Source organism: Cricetulus griseus, chromosome 8 (genome assembly GCF_003668045.3).
Source record: "Cricetulus griseus strain 17A/GY chromosome 8, alternate assembly CriGri-PICRH-1.0, whole genome shotgun sequence".
Lineage (NCBI taxonomy): Eukaryota > Metazoa > Chordata > Mammalia > Rodentia > Cricetidae > Cricetulus > Cricetulus griseus.
In genome coordinates, this window is record NC_048601.1 from 57670864 (window position 1) to 57690545 (window position 19682).

At 45.7% G+C, this 19682-nt stretch overlaps 1 protein-coding gene across 1 annotated transcript; it reads left to right on the forward strand.

The window, feature by feature from the left end:
- Positions 1-1148: 1148 nt before the first annotated feature.
- Positions 1149-8743, forward strand: Clec4f (C-type lectin domain family 4 member F). The gene is made up of 7 exons (XM_027428573.2): positions 1149-1284; positions 1993-2094; positions 2393-2482; positions 3982-4923; positions 6679-6830; positions 7647-7765; positions 8368-8743. Exons 1-7 carry the CDS (start codon positions 1209-1211, stop codon positions 8516-8518), a joined length of 1632 nt encoding a protein of 543 aa, XP_027284374.1. The 5' UTR covers positions 1149-1208; the 3' UTR covers positions 8519-8743.
- Positions 8744-19682: the final 10939 nt, after the last annotated feature.

The window sequence follows — 19682 nt, forward strand, 5'->3', positions numbered from 1 at the left end:
TTGTTTAAAGGCCGCTTGGGATGGAAGTCATGGCCTTATGAGTATCAGACAAGTGCCTTACCAACCGGGCCACAGCCTGATCCCTACCTTGTATTAGGTGCTAGAATGCTTATGACTCCCTTTGAAGGGCCTCTCACAGGGATGTCTGAGAGTAGGGGAGGGAGGATGCAGGCTTCCAATCACAAATGGTCTTTCTGGGACCAGTGGCTATCTAGAGAGAACCTGAATTAGCTCACCAACACGAACTCAGGTGTGCTCAGAGAAAGCTCATTATGTATAACCAGGGGTGCTCCTGTCAGTCAGGAGTCAGGGTTGCAGGAACTCTGGACCAGGACCCAGCCAAAGACCTTTTCTGTGATCTGTCTGCAAAGTTCTGGAGTTCTGAATGGCAGTCACCCTTTGCTCTTCCTGCAAATCCTTCCCACCTCGTGCACTGTGTTTGTTTATGAGACAAGGTCTAACTATGTGGTCCTGGCTACTCTGGAACTCATTTATGTAGACCAGGCTGGCCTCAAACTCATAGAGATCCTCCTGCCTCTGCCTCCCAAGTGCTATCTCAAGCCTAATGGAAATCTCAGGTCAATATTGTGTGTCTTCCTCATTCTCTTTCCACCTCTATTGAAAAAGAATTTCTCGATGAACCCAGCGCTCACTGATTAAACAAGGCAGGCTGACTAGAAAGTTCTAAGGCTCTCCCTGCTTCTACCTCCCCAGTGCTGTGACTATAGGTACATGCTGCCATGCCTGGTTTTGGATGTGGGTGCTGGGGAATCCAAACCCCTATCTTCATGCTGGTGTGGCAAGCACTTTACTGACTGAGACACTTCCTGAGCTCTACAAAGTTGTTTACTCTATAAGGTTGGCACTCCCCTTCCTAGGTGCCTGTCTCAGACTCCGTTGATCAGGATTGGGGAGTGTGTTACTCTGAGGTAGAGGGTGGCATGAAGGGTGCTGAGGGGGGAGGGGCAGAGAGGAAGAGGGCTGTTGGGGGACAGAGAGTAAGAGGGCTGTTGGGCTCTTGGCCGCTGGTACTCTAAGAGGAGGGGCCAGTGGCGACACTGGGCTTCTGCAGAGTCAGAAGGGAGGAGGCAGGGCTGGGGAGTGGTCATGACCTCCTCAGGAGAACATAAATCAGTTGTCTCAGCTCCCACTGCTGCTGACTCACAGGACAGACCCTTGGGGACCAGTGGCAGGAGCAGCGCCAGAAGATGAAGGAGGCAGAGTTGAACAGAGATGTGGCTAGATTCTACAAAGACAACCAGTGTGTCTCCCTACAGCCCCAAGGTGAGGACACTTAGGGTCCCTGCCTGTACCTGCCCTCTGAGCCCATCCTTGACAGTCAGAGACCCATTTCATGCCCACCTTAGTGTCTTAGTAAACAGGTCATGGCAGAATAAATGGGTCAGCAGATACCCAGAACTCTGAGAGCCTCAGCCTTTACATGGAACCTTCAAGAGCCCCTCCACTGGGTCTAGTAACCCTATGAGAGAAGAAGGTGCATTTTGAGTTCAGATGGGACCGGGTTTGAACCCCAGCTTTGTAGAATGCTTACCCCCTGTGTCCTTTGGGGCTGGTGAGTTCTGAGGTCATTAGTGGGTGCACCCTTGCCCCTTAAACCCAGTCCCTAGAAGGCAAGGACACCCGTGACAACAGTTCAAGCTCTATGGAAGGCTCTGGGAATGCAACCATCCACCCCAGGGGGCTGGATTGCTTCACCTGCCCCTGCTCTGTGCCTTATTTTCATCTCCTTCCCTCCCTCCTTTGCTTTCTTCTTCCATTCTGATCACACTTCTGTAGCCAGGCCCTCTAGGGTAGGTGTTGTGTCTAGGACACCACTACAGCCTCGGTGGGGTATGAGGCCCTGGTCTTTGTCTGTTGCCTTGTCCACTGAGAATGTTTCCTTTTCCAGCCTGTAACTCCCCTGTGAGAAGGATGTGACAGTCTTAGCCCTCCCAGCCCTCACCTCCACAGACCTCTGCTTCTCCCCTGTAGGACTGGACTTTATACCAGCTGCTCCCAGGATGCTGAGACATGTCCAGGCCATCTTGACACTCATGGCTGTGTTCTTCTCTCTCCTGGCTCTTTTTCTGGTGGGTAAGTTCTCAGGTGACTTGAGCCACCACCAATTCTCCTTTCTGTGAAAAATTCCCAAAGGATCCAAAGGGCCATCCTCTGGACACGTGTGCTTTCTGAAGCAACAATTTACCACCAATCTAGGCCCAGATCTGGAGCCCATTGTGCTGTGAAATGGCTCAAGAGAATAGAGACTTTCCAGGGAAACTGTGTGTGGGTGGTCCTTGTTGCCCGTCCCTCTTTCTGGACCCTAGCTGGTGTGAGTCAGCCTGTCATGTCAGAGCCACAGATGGAGCTGACCCAAGAATGGCTATCTCAGCTTTACAGCCTTGGAGACACGAGCAGAATGAAGATCATTCCTCCCAACCCTTGACTCTGAGAAACAACTCTGCTGAACAAGAGCCCTACAGTGAGTAGTCACAGTGAGGACAGGGCTGGGGAGCTGGGTATTGGGGAACAGAGGCCCTGGGTTCAACTTCTCTTGCCACATCCTAGTTCTAACTCCCACCCTCCTTAAACGAAAATCTTTTGAACTTACTTTTTGATGCAGGGTCTCATGCAGTCCAGGTTGGCTTCAAATAAAAAAACATTAAGGATGAGCTTAAACTTCTGATCCTCTTCCCTCCACCTCTCTAGTCCTGGGATTACAGGTGTGTGACACCATGCCCAGATCATGTGGTGCTGGGGAGCGAACCCATAATCTTTTGTTGTTGTTTTGTTTTTAGAGGCAGGGTTTCTCTGTATTACCTTGGAGTCTGTCCTGGCACTCGCTCTGTAGACCAGGCTGGCCTTGAACCCACAGAGATCCACCTGCTTCTGCCTCCCGAGTGCTGGGATTAAAGACGTGTGCCACCAACGCCCAATTTGAACCCATAATCTTGTGTAAACCAAGCAAGTATTCTATCAATGAGCTATATCCCCAAACCCAAATTATTCTGTTTTAAGCACAGCTTTATTGAGGTATATTAGGTGTAAATGATGGGCACACACTTAAAACCTACAATCTGATAAATCCTGGTAATGGAGTATATTCCTGAAACCATCTCTACGGTCAAGGAGAGGAGCCAACCATCACCAACCGCCACCCTGGGTTCACTTGCAATCTTGATGATCCCTTCTATTCCCTCCTGACTTCAACCTCAGGTAGCCACTGCCTGTCATGACTAAAGAGCAGTTTATTTATAGAGGTTCATACAAAAAGGGATAAAAAAATATGTTCTCTCTTTAGTCCCCTTTCAGTTATGTGATCTGTGAAAAATATTCTGAGTAGTGCTGGGAACTGAACCCAGGCCAGAGCTTCAATTTTTCCTACAGCAGTATGCAGCAGACAGCAGGCTTCTTCATCCACCTTGTTTTTAGGCCTGCATTCTTGGGTGATCCATCCCCAGAGTCTAGGAAGCAACAGGGACCAGCTGGCTGCTCTAGGACCACTCAGAGCTGTGAGTGGAGGTTTCTATAATGTCTCATACTGCTGCAACAAGCACATTATAAAAGCAGTTTAAGGAAGAGTTTGTCATGGCTCAGTTGGAAGGCACAGTTCAACATGGCCAGAAGGTGGAAGGCATGGAAGCAGGAGCTTGAGGTAGTGGATCACATTTGTGTCAACAGTCAGGAAGCAGAGAGCTATGACACTGGTGCTCAGCTCTTGCCCTTTTTATTCAGTCTAGGACCCCCAGCCCATGGGATGGTACAGCCCACATTCAGGGTGGGTCATCCCATCTCAGTCAAACCTCTCTGAAAACTGTCTTATAGACATACCCAGAGTTTTGTCTTTTGGGTGATTCAAGATACTTCCAAGTTGACAGTGTTAACTATCATAACCCAAAATATTAAGGAACAATCTGATTTGCCATCTGAACTTCCCTACATAATGGGTTTCTATAGGTACCTCCTGTTTCCTCTTTTCAGATGATTTCCACTCTGGCAGTGTGGCAGAAAAGCAAGAGGCTACGTGGAGGTTTAGGGGCTATGCAGAGAATTCTAGCACTTTGCACAAGGATATAGAGATACTGAAGTACAGAATGGACAATGTTAGTTCTCAGGTCCAGTTGCTCGGGGACCACCTGGAGGATGCCAGTGCTGACATCCAGCAGGCAAAAGATGTGCTAAAGGACTCTGGTTCCTTGGCTTTGGAGACCCAGGCACTGAGAAACTCATTGGAGTTGGCCAGCGCTGATATCCATAGTCTGAGAGGAGATTTGGAAAAAGCAAATGCCATGACTTCCCAGACCCAAGGTCTCTTAAAAAGCAGTGCAGAAAACACCAGTGCTGAACTCCTCACGCTGGGCAAAGGCTTGGAGGAAGCCCAGACTGAGATCCAGGCATTGAGAGGAAGTCTACAGAGTTCAAATGACCTCAGCTCCCAGACCCAGAACTTTCTCCAGCGCAGTGTTGACAACACTACTGCTGAGATGAAGGCCATGAGAGTTCATCTGGAAAAGGCTGGTGATGAAATGAGCTTATTAAAGAAAGATCTGGAAACAGTCACTGCTCAGACTCAAAAGGCAAACGGCCACCTGGAGCAGACAGATGCCCAGATCCAAGTGTTAAATGCCAAGCTGAAAAGCACCAGTTCCTTAACCTCCCATATCGAGGCGGTCAGTGGTCAACTGAAAGATGCCATCAGAGAGTTACAGACTCTGAAAGGAGACTTGGGGGATGTCGCAGCTCTGAAATCCAAGATCCAGATGCTACAGAGCAATCTTCAGAAGGCCAAGGCAGAGGTGCAGAGTTTGAAAACTGATCTGGAGGCTACCAAAACTCTCACTGCCAAGATTCAAGAGGAACAGAGTCGCCTGGGGGCCCTGCAGCAAGCTATGGCTTCACAGGGGCAGGTGCAGAGGACTCAGAGTAAGTGAAGTGTGTGTGTGTGTGTGTGTGTGTGTGTGTGTGTGTGTGTGTGTGTGTGTGTGTGTGTGTGTGAATCTAGGGAGGGGCAGCCTCTGGGGAAGATGATGGCCTCTGACCCTTTAGCCCTTTGCTTAACTGAGCATCTGGGAAGGAAGATTAGGACCTTAGGAAAAGCTAATAGGTGGTTCTGGTAGCAGTCAGGCTGACAGCCATGCCTTGCACTTTCCTCCCCCTCCTCTTCTGTGTGTGTAATGTATGTACAAGTTACATACGAGTGCACGTGAGTATAGAGGCCAGATTTCTACCTCAGTCTCTCCCCACTCAACCTGTTTTATCATCTAGCCATTATCTATCTCTCTTTACACTTGCTATCTAATCATGGATGACCTTGAACTTCTCATTCTTCTGTCTTCACCTCCATGAGTTCTGACACAGAAGTGCCTTACAGTACAGTTTATGTAGTACTATGGCCATAACTCAGCATTTTCTGTATAATAGGTTAGCACTTTACCCACTGAAGTACATCTGCAGCCCTTCCCACCTTATTTTTGGAGACAATGTTTCTCGTCAGTTCCATTAAGCTGACTGGCTAATGAGTTTAAGAGACCTGCCTGACTCTCCCTCCCAACACTAAGATTATGGGCACACCATGCAGCACACTGGGCTTTTATGTAGTTACTGGGAGTTGAACTAGGTCCTCATGCTGGGGCAGCAGGCACATAATTGATTGAGCCATATCCCAAGCCCTTGAACTTTTTCTTTATATGTAGGGTCTCTGTTAGATGTTAGATGCTTCCTGCTGCCATATCGAGGAAGCATCATGGATCCCACAGGGCTATGCTCTGGTAAGACTTTTGGAAAAAGAGGCTGCTGGGGTGCAGTTTGTTCATCTCTGTTTCAGCCTGAGACCCCAGACAATGCCAGAAGCAGCCACAGGGCAGAGAGAACCGTGCATGCATGCTGTGTGTTAAAGGGTGTTTGGAAGTTGAGCAGAGAAGGAGCATGCATCCCAGCCAGTTTCCTAACGATGTTGGCTCAGCCAGGTTGGGACCACACGTTGAGAATCCCTGCTTCACACACTCACCATCTGTCACTGAGACCTCAGTTCCTGTGTTGTCATTGATGTTTCTGCCTGATTAAAAGCGTCTTCTTCCTGGGTGGGTCAAGTGGCTCCGCAGGTAAAGTGCTTGTCCCTAAGACTGACAACCTGAGTTTGATCGTCAGAACCCACAGGGTGGGAAAGGAGGACTGCTTCCTGCAGGTTATCTCCTGGCTTCCACAGGTGTGCCGTATGACATGCCTGCTGTGTCACTTGTACGTGATGCCCTTCTAATAAATAAGTTTAAAAATGGAAGACATGCTTTCATCCTGTTCTCTCTTCTCCAGTTTGAACAGTCTTACGGAGTTAGAGTCTGTGGGTGGAGATGAAGTCAGGAAGTGAAGGAGGTTACAGGTTGCAGGTCTGGAAGTGTACTGAAATGGTGGAGACAGTTTGGCTGTATACCCCAAAGCAGGCTCTGCAAAGAGTGCTGATGGGTGACAAAGCTGAGGTTCCCCAGGAGTGACAGAGACAACCAGGTGTCTTGGAAGACTGTTTCTAGGCTGGGGCAATAGGACTAGGTTGTAGTGTCCCAGCCCTGAGCACTGAGCATTGTGAATTGCCAAGGCTTGTGATCACCCAAGGTTAGACCTCGCACAGTAGAGGCTGGCTTTGGGACATCACTGACACTTCCTTCCTTCCGATCTTTGTTCTAGATGAACTTCTCCAGCTGATCCTGCAGGGCTGGAAGGTCTTCCGTGGAAGCTTGTATTACTTTTCTCATGAGGAGAAGTCGTGGCACGAGGCTGAGAAGTTCTGTGTGTCCCAGGGAGCACACCTGGCGTCGGTGACCTCTCAGGGAGAGCAGGTCAGAGCTGTGGGCCTGGGGCAGGCTGAGGGGTGTATGGTTAGGGACATACAAACTTAGCCTTTTGTCCTCCTAATGATTGGTGGAGCTCCTCATGTCTCCATAAGGCAAGGAACAAGTATTTCCTGAGTTCCCAAGAGAACTCTGTACTGAGGTGCAAGCCCTGCCAGCTACTGCCACTTGCTCAGTGAAGGAGGAAGACTTCTGGGAAGACCAGGACCCAGCAGATGCCAGTAGGAAAGGAAGAAAAAGACACCTGTCCCACTCTTCAATCTAGGGGATGTGCCTCTCTTGCTCTCTCTCAGCTCCTGTCAGCCTTCCTTTTTGGGCATCAGTCTGGATTGAAATATCCAGTGGCTGTGGAAGGCTGATGAAAAGGAGACCCTGGCCCTCTGGGAGATTGACTCACTCATAAACATCCGAGGACTCTCAGAGGAAATACAGGGCCTTCTTCTCAGGGCCTGGAAGGAACTCACTAGGCTAACAGAGGACTATGCAAGGTTTAGTTTGGTTGAACTTGAAGAACTATCCATTCATTGCTGCTCTCCCAGGACTTGTTACAGCTCAGCTAAGAATAAACTAGGATGAAAACAACTGTCCCAGCAAAGCCACACCCCTTCTCAAGGGCTCAGGCTATTTAAGACAGTCAATATGGGGGAAGTTGAGCTTCCCTAGAGGGATCTACCTTCTGCTCTAGATATTGGATAAGCCGTGGAAGGTTCTGGAAGCTCCTGCACGAGAAGGGCTTCCTGCTCAGGGGTCAGGGAAGGGATGGTCCAGACAGTCAGCTCCTCACAGCCCTATTTCCTTTGCAAGGCATTCCTGGTAAAGTCCACAAGTACTGTGCACCATTGGATCGGACTCACTGACCAGGGCATGGAGGGCAACTGGCGATGGGTAGATGGGACACCATTCAATCCTGCCCTGAGCAATGGGTGAGTCTAACTTCTGTCTAGCACTTCTGGGCACTGTCTTGGGTAGGCTTTACTGACCTATGTGTATGGTCCTGCCCAGTGAGTGTTGTGTGTTTGTGTGTGTGTGTGTGTGTGTGTGTGTGTGTGTGTGTGTGTGTGTGTCATATACAGTGTGTATGTGATAGGCGCATGTGGTGTATATGTATGCTTATCTATACTGTAATGTGGTGTGATGTGATGAGTGTGGCATGTATGATGTGTGGTGTGCAATGTTTGTGGTGTGTGACATGGCGTGTAGTATGTGGACCTACAAGGCCGACAGAACAGCATCAGGAAAGGACAGGCCCCGGGGCTGGCAGGCCAGCTGCCTTCCTGTTTTTCTGATTTCATCTGTCCATTTGCTTGCTGCCTACCCTTGCCCTTCAATGGAGAGCCTCCGAGTGTGAGTTCTGTGGAGAATGCCCCTGCATACGCTGGGTCATCAGTAACAGAGGGAGAGCAGCCTCAGCAGGGCCCCCCTGAGGGCTCCTCTGTCCCCAGTCCTGTTCCGTGCTGATGTCTCTCTTTATGCATGGGAAAGGAATCCTGCTTTCTCTAGCAGAGTAAAGTCATGTTGCTTCCAGGTTTTGGGGAAAAAATCAGCCTGACAACTGGAGACATTCGAGCGGAGAGGTTGAAGACTGTGTCCACATGCAGCAACAGTGGAATGACATGATCTGTGGGGCTGCCTACCCCTGGGTATGCAAGAAGTCCATAGGTCAGGCTGCAGCCTGAATGGACCAGAGCTGACTTTTCCTTCTTGAGACTCTCAGAGCCTCGGACTCACTTCAGGGCTTCACATGTCCTGGCACCACCCCATCCCCATCGTTTAACGATTTAAAACATGCTGGCCTCCTGTGGTCCCTCCAACAAGATGGCTTCTTAAAGATAAGCCCTCCCTTAACCGGCATGCTTGTGACCCCTCAGCACCTCCAACATGCTTGCCCAGCCAGGTCCTCAATAAATACTCATTGAATGGACAGAAACTTGTTTGTCTCTGTGGCTGCCTTCACACATCTCCCTGGACTGGCCCTCCTTCCCTCTGGGTCCTTCTGTCCCTACAGGCACACTTTCTACAGGCTTTGCAGTGACTGTGCAGATGGCAGTAGGGGGTCTGCAGGAACAGCAGGGCCCTCTTAAGTCACCCCAGGTGTTGCATGGGTTTCTTTGGGTGCAGATGGGGTCCGTTTCTCTTCCTACCCCTCTGGGCCGGTAGGGTCTCCTGCTCCACTCTCTCGTTCATCTCATCAGTTTTTACAGGGATTCTATGTTCTGCTCACCGTAGGATGAGAACTTGGGTAGCTTTCTGTTGGTGCCTGTAGGACACTACCCCTGCACAAGGAATCCCATGCAGGTTTCTGGGTCTCTGTCTGTCTGTCTCTCCTCTGGCCTCTTCATACTCTACCCACAAGTTGCAATGAGATATCTTTCTCCAATGTGGGTAGACTGCCATACCTTCGTTAACACTCTCCTCCCTGCTCTGTGGAATAATCTTTAGAAAGAAAGCCTCGGGGGCCACAAGCTCACCATCTGCTTCCCAGCTCCCTAACTTGGCCCAAAGTTTTAGTCTGCTTGTTGTCCAGTATCTGGAAATAGTGATTTCCTGCATGTTAGTATGACGAGTTTTTAGTTGTTTACAGCAAAAGGGCTCCTCCAGTAGAAATCTTGGGGTTGGAGAAATGGCTCAGTGGTTATGAGTGAGTACCGCTCTGGTAGAGGACAATTGTTCCGTTCCCAGCACTCTTGTCAGGAAGCTAACAACTTCCTGTAACTTCAGCTCCAGAGGGTCTGAAGCCCTCTTGTGGCTTCTGTGGGCACCTGCACTCATGTGCACATACCCCTACACAGATGCATGCATAGACACATAATTAAAAATAAATATTACAAGAGAAGTGAAAAATGTTAGCTCTGTTATTATATTTTTGACTGAATGGAACATAATCTTGTTCATTTTTAGCATCTTTTTGTTTATTTCTTCTTCCTCCTTTGTTTTCATGTGTGTGTACCTGCGTGTGTGCGTGCTTGCATGTGTGTGTGTATAGTCATGGGAGCCAAGTAGCTCCATGTTTTACTTTATTATTATTGAAAATTCATGCAATATATTCTGACCATGGTTCCCTTCCCCTATTTCCTCCAAGATCATCCCCAACTTTCCACCTACTCAACTCCATGCCTTCTCTCTCTCTTCTATACAAGCCGTTTATTTGAAATGCCAACTACATGTAGGGTAAAGTCAGTGTTACATGCTTGTCAGTAACAGTAGAAAAAGAGATCCAGTGAGAACCTCTGTACAACTGTGATGTCCTCAAAAGAGAAATGCATCATTTCTAATGCTTCACACAGACAAGTTCAAGGTTGGAGGTACCTAAATAAAAGTATACTATATATTCCTTTAAAAAACACTATGTGCAATTGAAGTGTAAACAAGTTTCACAAAGTTCTGGTTATGCAGGTTGTAGAAAACACTTGAGTAGGTCATGAAATCAGTTTAAGAAAGATTTCTGAGTCTTTAGCATTGAAGGCACCTGACTTTACCATTAACAGCATAACCACAAGAAACTCGGTGGTGGAGGCCAGATGTGGCACAGACATGGCGAGGGAGCTCAGGAACCTCGGGTTTTCAATCTCCCTATTAAGTAGAATTCCCTAGGGCTCTCCCAGAGCATATCTGATCTCAGAGCTCACATAGACACACAAGTAGGAGAAGATATTTACAAGACACAAACTTGCAAACAGTCATTCTACAGAAATGGCAGCAGGATTATAATATGCTGAATTTGGAAGATTGATAAAGTCATGGATACAAGACAACTAGTACAATTGATGGGACAAAATAACTTGCACTTCACAAAGCACTGTTCACACAACAGTGTTGGGAGAAGATAGTTAAACACCTCTAGGTGCACGCAGAATAGCTCTTAGCAAGATCATCTGAACGAGGCTTGAAAGTAACTACATGGTAGACTTGGGAACCAGGAATAACACCCATCTCTGTGGCATCAATAGTTTATTGACTACAAAGAACTTAACCCATAAGAAAGACATAAATGCCTTATCTTCCTAAAACAATGGCCTTATGCAAATTTCCTGAAATGTCTTTTTCCCCTAAAAGGCAAGTTCAGTATTATGAAGACAGATCTCCTTCATTGTAGACACTGGGAGTGCCGATCCTTCAACTCGAGAGAATGCCCCTGAGGCCTCAGCCCAGCCAGCACCACATGGCATTCACTGGCTTCTATTATGTTCTGTAGCATCAGCTTCATTCAAGTGTTATGCCCATTGCTAGAACTGCAACAAGTAGTGAAAGAAAATGCAATGACAAATGTTAAAAAACAAGACAAAAAACTCCTAAAACCAAAGAGGACAAGCCAACAAGGAAGCGAAAATCAAGAATTAGGTTTAGTTACAGAAGAGATGCAGAAAGATTGAATATAATCAGCACAGTAAACCCTAAAAGCCCAACAGGTCATTAAAATGTTAAGCCAGTTCGGGCCTGGGGGATACATGCAAAAATAAAGCCAGTGGGGGTGTAAAAGGGAGGTGGTGCAATGGAATTTAAGAATCTATGTTTGGATGATTTTAGTTTTTCTTCTTATGAGCCACAGGTGACTTTCAATGTAAGTTATTTTTCTTTCTTTTTTTCTTATTTTTTTATTTGAATTACAAACAAGGTTAATTTACATGGCAATCCCAGTTCCCTTTTCCCTCCCTTCCTCCCCTACCAACCCGCCCCCGTAAGATATTTTTCAAAATTACAAAACTAAAACAAAAATACAAGAAAGGGATCAACAGCATCTTGAGAACCTAAGTACTGGTTCTCCAGCCTCAGCACTCAGAAGGATTGGAATGGTGATTGCCCAGATGGCCTGATTGTCCCTGGCCTCAGAAGGAGATGGGGATTTTATGATTTGGTTCTTATTAAATTTCTATACTAAGAAAAATGCCAGTTACTGTGGCCTACGCTTTGTGTGTGTGTGTGTGTGTGTGTGTGTGTGTGTGTGTTGGAGCCTGTCCTGGAATTCACTCTGTAGAACAGGCTGGTGGCATTGAAGTCATGGAGATACACCTGCCTCTGCCTCCCATAACACTTTCATTGTGAACAGAAGAGGTTACAAATATTAACAGGTTAATACCATAATTCTAGTATGATTATTAACAATGGACACACAATTGGTTAAATTGGTTAAATTACAAATCTTGTAACTTCAATCCAATCAAGGGACAAGAAAATGTTTTCGTGGTGGGTGAGGTATGAGTAACTCCATAATTCTGAACCTTTTCTTTTCCTTCCCCCCAAATCCAATGCACTGCTGCTACTGACTTCCAAAGTATGTCGAGCTGTTCCAGCCCCCGAGTACCAAATACCAGCAATAAAACCTTATTCCCTCATCAGTTTGGGGGACCTCTTAAGTACCTCTAATTTGGCTTTCCGACCAGTGTAGCACGTATTTCTGAATTCTGGTGATATTATACTGAAGAGGGGCTTTAGCCACACACTGCCTCCATAATAGTGCTTGATTGCTCCAATGAGTCTCTTCCCCACAGAGGAGGAATCTAGGAGGCACCTCTTCTTCAGGCTTTCTATTTCAAGAGCAGATGAACACTATACTGGCAAAGGTGACGTCCTCATCCTAAGATCTGGTGTGGATAAACAGCCAAAAACTCAGTCACAGATTCAGGCGTTCCTCAGCGGGGGATCCAGAATAATTAAAACTCACAGAGGTCTGGGAGATTGGTGCAGCAAGTCTAAAGTCTACCAAGAAGCTGGGAATCATTATCTGTCACTATAATCTTCCCTTCCCAGACTACAGGATGTAACACTGGAGGATCAGGAGCATAGGTTCAGGAAATCTCACTCCAACTCCTCTGGGGAGCACCAGCAGCCACAATATCATCAGGGCTGGCACTCAGGCAGCCATCAAGCTTCATTTCCTTCCTTTGAAAAAACACTGTTAGACCCCCGGAAAACTCAAGTATCTGGGGTCCCAGGTTATGACTGCGATCACCCCAATCACCAGGCAGATTCGAGAGCTTGATGCAAACTGCACGAGGCTTTATTGTAATTTAACGAGCTAACCCCATGTTAGCTCAGGTCTTTCACCCACCCGCCATGGCAGATGGCTAGCAAAATACAGCTCGAACCAGCTGATCTTGTAGGGCAGCGTAAGGGGAGTGTCTAGGGGTACGCACAGGCTCATTATTGATGTGCCTCCAGGCTTGGAGGGCTTGCCCTGTGTTGATTGGTCAACTGATTGTTATGGCCCATAGGCCCTCCCAGGGTGGTTGCTATGCTCTCTACGTCATTGCTATGCGCTTGTCCGGAAAGCACACCCAGAGTCATAAAGCATAGCACCACCAGCTAACTTCTGATTGGTTCCTTGTCACGAGACAGGCATATGACTTTCTAGTGACTTACTAACTTCTGATGTGTTCCTTGTCACGAGACAGGCATCTGACCTCTAAGTGATCAAGGCAAGTTTATGGCAAGCACGTGTTCGGCTATTATGGCTGCCGAAAGGGGAGCTGGTCCCTTCACACAGACATGCCCACAGCCCCATGTCAAAACAGCATCAGGGCCCTTTCCAAATCCAGTGCAATGCTTGTCCTTGAGGATTATAAGGAATGCCTGTTGTATTTTCCATTGGGAACATAATTGCTGAAATGCTTTACTAATATATCTGGATCCATTATCCATTTTTATAATTTTAGCAATCCCCAAATGTGAAAAACATTTTAAGCTTGAGCTATCACATGCTTGGTGGCTTCCTAAATTTGTGTGGTGGCTATTGATTGTCACCTGTACATATTTTAATTTGCCAAATCTGCAACATGAGTAACATCCATTTGCCATAAATGATTAGAAAGGAGGCCTCAAAGGTTTACCCCTAAGGGAGGCACAGGCAAATACTGCAGACATATATCACATTGCTTAACAATCTATGAGCAACTTCCCTGGTAAGGCCAAATTGTTTCTTAAACTTCTGCTATTCTGATAATGAAGGGCATGTGACTGTTGAGCTACTTCTACCTGGGACAAGACTACCATTTGTGTTCACTGATCAGATGATTCATTACCATCAGCTATAGGGCCAGGATGATCGGAATGAGCCCTAATATGACCCACAAAGCATGGCAACTTTCTTTGATGAATGGCATCTTGAATTTGATGAAACAGCATCCTAACCTGACCATTACTAGTTCCAATACAGGGAACAGTCTCTATAGCTTGATGGACTCTAGAAATATTGTTAGACCCCTGAAAACTCAAGTATCCGGGGTCCCAGGCCACGTTCGCGGTCACCCCAATCACCAGGCGGATTCGAGAGCTTGCTGCAAACTGCACAAGGCTTTATTGTAATTTAACGAGCTAACCCCATGTTAGCTCAGGTCTTTCACCCACCCGCCATGGCAGATGGCTAGCAAAAGACGGCTCCTAGGGTCTCCCAAGAGATCTTAGAGGACAGCGTAAGGGGAATGTCTAGGGGTACGCACAGGTTCATTATTGGTGTGCCTCCAGGCTTGGAGGGCTTGCCCTGTGTTGATTGGTCAACTGGCTGTTATGGCCCATAGGCCCTCCCAGGGTGGTTGCTATACTTCGTGTGTCATTGCTATGCGCTTGTCCGTAAAGCACACCCAGAGTCATAAAGCATAGAGCCACCAGCTAACTTCTGATTGATTCCTTGTCACAAGGCAGGAATCTGACTTTCTAGTGACTAAGGTTCCTTGTCACGAGACAGGCATCTGACTTTCTAGTGTCTAGGACAAGGTCATAGAAGCATGTGTTCGGCCGTTATGGCTGCCAAAAGGGAAGCTGGTCCCTTCAATATAATGACTGTCAGTATACAAATTTAACAAACTATTTACAAAAAGCTGGAAACCCATAGCTATAGCTTGTAATTCTACTTTTTGAACTGATTCTGGAGCATTTTGTACATAACCTTTACTATTAACAACACAAGCAGCTCTTCCATTGGAGGAACTGCCAGTAAAAACCAGCACAGCATCTCTTATGGGATCTTTCACCATAACTTTAGGAAATATAAAAGAATGCACTTGGGTAAATTGCAACAATCGATCAGCTGGAAAATGATTATCAATTTGGCACAAAAACTGAGCAAAAACAATCACTCAAGAATTGTTATTTTGAAATAACCAATCAACCTGTTGTTTAGCATGAGGAACATTGATCATACTTGGTTCTCTACCCAAATCTCACCTAGATTCTATCTGGCTTTTCTGTAATAAATGTGGGGGACCGAATATCCCTGTTATGGAATATTTTGGGTCCCAGGCTCTGGCTGTCAACAGCGGTGGCATCAGGAAACTCTGGTCCACTATTGTATTGTTAATGTCAGCAGGGCTACTTTTGTTTACCATGGCCTCAGGATAATATGCCTCCTTATTTGCATATCTATGCACCTAAGCATCTGAATAGGCCTGCACCTGGGCGGAGATCAGAGGTGTATGAGAAACTTGAGGGCAGAAGGTTAGAAGTGAAGAGGAGAGTGGCCAGAGCAGAGAGGAGAAACAAAGAGAGAAATAGTTGCCTCGTAGTATTAGCAGGATGGTTAAGAGACAACAGAAAAGATGGCTAATAAAGAAATGACTCTAGTTCCACAACATGGAACTGAGAGCTCTCTAAAGATGACAAGATACCTGTGTTTGGTCTTTATCACCGTTGGGTTCCTCGAAGCTTCCAGGTCCACACACCCCCACTTAGGTAGAACCTCATGGACTAAGGCTGAGACAGGCTGGGTCACAACAACTAAACAAGCTACTGCTTAAAGGTGTCAGCATGCAGTGGCTCCTCCAGTGGCATGGAGGGTTTTGTTTTACTTTTAACTGTTTCAGGACAATTTACCTTCTGCCGTTCAGGGTACACATCCAAACTGTCCCATATAAGCACCCACAGACTAAGAGCATCCCCTGGGACCCTTTTGGGCCCACACTCATCCTAATGCTGTTGGATTTTCACTCCAATTCTCCCATGTGTCAGTGTCTAATGTCCTGTGCTCAGGAAACTAAGGGCACACCTGCTCTACAAACCCTAAAATTTCTGTACTTGTTGCTGCCCTACTTTAGCTTCTCTGGCCTTCAAAATATCTTTAAGCAGATGTATAAACATCTGACCACTATTATCCTGCCCCATATTTATAATTTTACTCCCGAGCTACTCACCACACTTCTACTTTACTATTATCTGAGTGCTCCATTCACTTGCTGTGTCCTTCACTTAGTCCCCTATTTTTAGGTTCCACACAGGGCGCCATTTGTCAGGACCCGCCAACTTGTTGAATGTGACTGAAAAGGGGAGCGAGGATTGAGAAAGAAAGAGACAAAAGACAGATGATAGAGTCGGGAGGGCTCTCAGTGAATATTGCAGCAGCCCCAAATTTATTTCTCATACCCAAAGCAAAAGGGGAGGGCAAAAAACTTCCTTACCATGATACAAGAAACAAACAAGTGAAATTACCTCCTTAATTCTGTAAACATCTAGTAACCACACCCTAAGCCAAACATCCTGTTGCTTGGTTTTGAGGATCAAGAATAAGTTGAACTCTCTGACCTTAAGTCAAGATGGAACAGAGTCACTGTGGGCTCCCACAGTGGATTACATTTATTGATTTATGTATGCTGAACCATCCCTGCTTCTCTGGGATGATGCTTACCTGTTCATGATGGATAACCTTTAGGATACGGTCTTGGATTTAGTTTGTAAGTATTTTATTGAGTATTTTTGTATGTTCTATGTTCACAAGGGAAAATGTTCTGCAATTTTCTTGGTTGGATTTTTGAATGGTTTAGGTATCAGGGTAATGGTGGCTTCATAAAAAGAATTAGGCAATGTCCCTTCTGCTTTTATTTTTGGAATAATTTGAGAATTATTGGTGCTAATCCTTCTTTGAAGGTATGGTAGAATTCTGCCCTGAATCCATCTGGCCCTGGGATTTTTTTGTCATTGTTGTTGGGAGACTTTTAATTACTGCTTATGGGTCTTTTTAAAATGATTTAACTTTGGTTAGGTCATGTATATATGTAGTATATAAAGAAATGTACCCATTTCTTTTTTGTTTCTTACTTTTGTATCAGTAGCACTGCATTTCTTTCAGCACTTTTCCAGGTGAGTCATAAACCATTTGTTCCTACTTTTTCAAAAAGCCAACCTCAAGGACCTCATTCATGAGGCTGTTTCTGCACTTCTGATTTCATTCCGATGGACTTTTCCTATACTGGCATCACAGCATTTTAGTTATTGTAATTTTATAACATGTTCTATTGTCTGGTAGAGAACACGACACTTAAAAAAGCTATTTGTGTGTTTATGTGAGGTGTGATGTATGCAAAACAAGCTTGTACCCTATGCCTATGTCAGGGGAACTCGTTTGTCCCTCTTTGTTCCTCAAGACCAGGTCTCTCTCTAAAGCTGGGACTTACAAATCACTCCAAAGTGGATTTCAAAATCTATCAAAATTCTAATTAAGTTTTTATTATTTTGAGACATGAAAGAAAAAGAAAGTTACAGGGACCTTCTCTCACCCAGGAGTCTGGTTGAAGCCTTTTGCCAGGTTAGTTGAGAATCAAGGAATGGAACAGAATTATCATTTGCTTAAGACCTTCCTTCCCTGTACACCTGCATTCTCTAAAAATCCCATCAAAAGTTCCTTGATAGGGAAAGGACATGTTTAATCCCCCTAGTGGAAGCTTAGTCGCTCCTAGATCTGTTTATCAACCTAGAATTCATCCAAGCCACCCTGTAATCTCACCTACCAAAAAGGCAAAAGGAAAAGTAACATTTTAGCCATCCTTTGAGGTGTAACTTGAGCCACCACTTATTTATAACTCTTTCTTGGGGAGTCTATATCCACACTTGGGTATGTTTCATTTCCCCTTCCCAGTCTTTTCTTTTAACCCTTGTGCTTACAAATCTATATTGAAAATGTCCTTTAATAGATGGTAATTCCCTTTTTGAGACACTCATGCCAGTGTATGTCTTCATTTTAATAAACCCAATTCTGTTTTCCACTGGCTCACCCTGACATGGCTTTCTGTGTTGAAGCCACAAATCCTGGTTTTACTGGAGATAAATCCCTAAAAAAATGAAAGGACCTCTTCAGGTTGCTGCAGATGACTGTGGCACTGTGCTTCTGTCCTCCTGCTGTTAACGTTATTTTAACACAAAAGGCAGGAATGGTCATTCTTAAGAGCCGAGGTATCATTGCAGTTTTGAACAGTCATGACTTTTTCTGTTGAAGCAGATCTCACTGTATAGTCCAATGGCCTCAAACTTTTCCTGCCTCAGCCTCCTGAGTACTGGAATTATAGACATGCACCACTATACTTGGCTATGGTATTCTTTTAATATTTTGCTAGATGTAATTTCTAATAGTTCATCTGTCTGTATTTCACATCTGCATTCATAGTAAGATGGCTTGTTTGTCTCTGTGCACATATGGTTTACAATGATATTTGAATTCAAAAATAATTATTCACACCTTCATACCTATGTGTATATATAATATACTTTGATCAATCCCCCTCTCCCATTATCCTTTCTTATTCCTTTCCCATTTGATAGCTTCTTCTCTTCTCCTAATTTTGTAATTTTAAATTAGGGTTGCTTGCATGCACATTGATGTGGAGTTCTTTCCTGGATCAATGGCTCCTGAAGAACAATGGCTTCCCTCCCATTCTCCAGCAGCCATTAGCTACCAAGAGCTCCTCAGCAATGGGTAGGTCATCACAAAGCCCTCTCCTTTCTATGCTAGAAAGCTGAAGAGCTTGATCCTGTGTAGATCTTGTGCAGATAACCATGGCTGCTGTCAGTCCATGAGTACAATGGTCCTGCCAATTCCGGAAGACGGCGTTCCACAGCATCCACCCCATTCTCTGACTCTTAGATTCTCTCCATCCCCTCTTTCCCTGTGCTCCCTGAGCCTTGGCGGGAGTGGTGGTGGTGGTGGTGGTGGTGATACAGATGTTTGGTTGAGGTCTGAGCACTTAGTAGTCACTTCTCAGTAGCTGTTATATTTTCCTTGTATGCCCTTCCAGTCTTTTAGGGCTTTCCTAGTTTCATAGCATCAGAAATCAGTATTAAATAATGTTCTGCTTTGGAGAAATTTTCTGAGCATATGAACAATTTTTATAGATGTTCCACGAGCACATTGTTTAGATTAAGTTTAGCTTTTATTATGCAAATATCCTACATCCTTATTTATACTTTCTCTGCTCGAGTTAGGAATTTATGTGCATTTTAAAAAAGATTCTCTCTCTCTCTCTCTCTCTCTCTATATATATATATATATATATATATGTGTGTGTGTGTGTGTGTGTGTGTGTGTGTGTGTGTGTGTGTGGCTATGTGCTGATTTGAGGAATATTCACTGTGTATTTTCTGTGGGTCAAGTACTCAAGTACTTTCCTAAGTTTTAGGGACTCAACATTGAGCCAATATCACAGTCCCAGCTCTCACAGGACCAGTCCTTTGGTAGGGAGGAGAGGAGAGGGAGTTAGGGCATATGCTCATAGGAAAGACCCTGTGAGGGAGAGATCTGGGGTGATGGTATTCTGGAGTACAAGAAGCCACACATCACTCTAGCCATCCATTGTCAAAAGACAGTAGGGTGATCTGGGCATGGTGGTGCACTCCTTTAATCCCAGGACTCAGGAGGAAGAGGCAGCAGATTTCTGTGATTTTGAAGCCAGTCTGGTCTACATAGTGAGTTCCAGGCTATGTAGACAGACTCTGTCAGATTAAAAAAAAAAAAAGCCAAAGGGGTGGAGGGAAGTCAGGATTGTTGCTAATCTCTAGGGTCAGTGCTCATGTCCAGGTTGCTTGCTTCTCCTCCAGATGGTGGCAGAGGCAGAGGGGGTGAAGTTCTCCACAGACTAACTGGAGCCA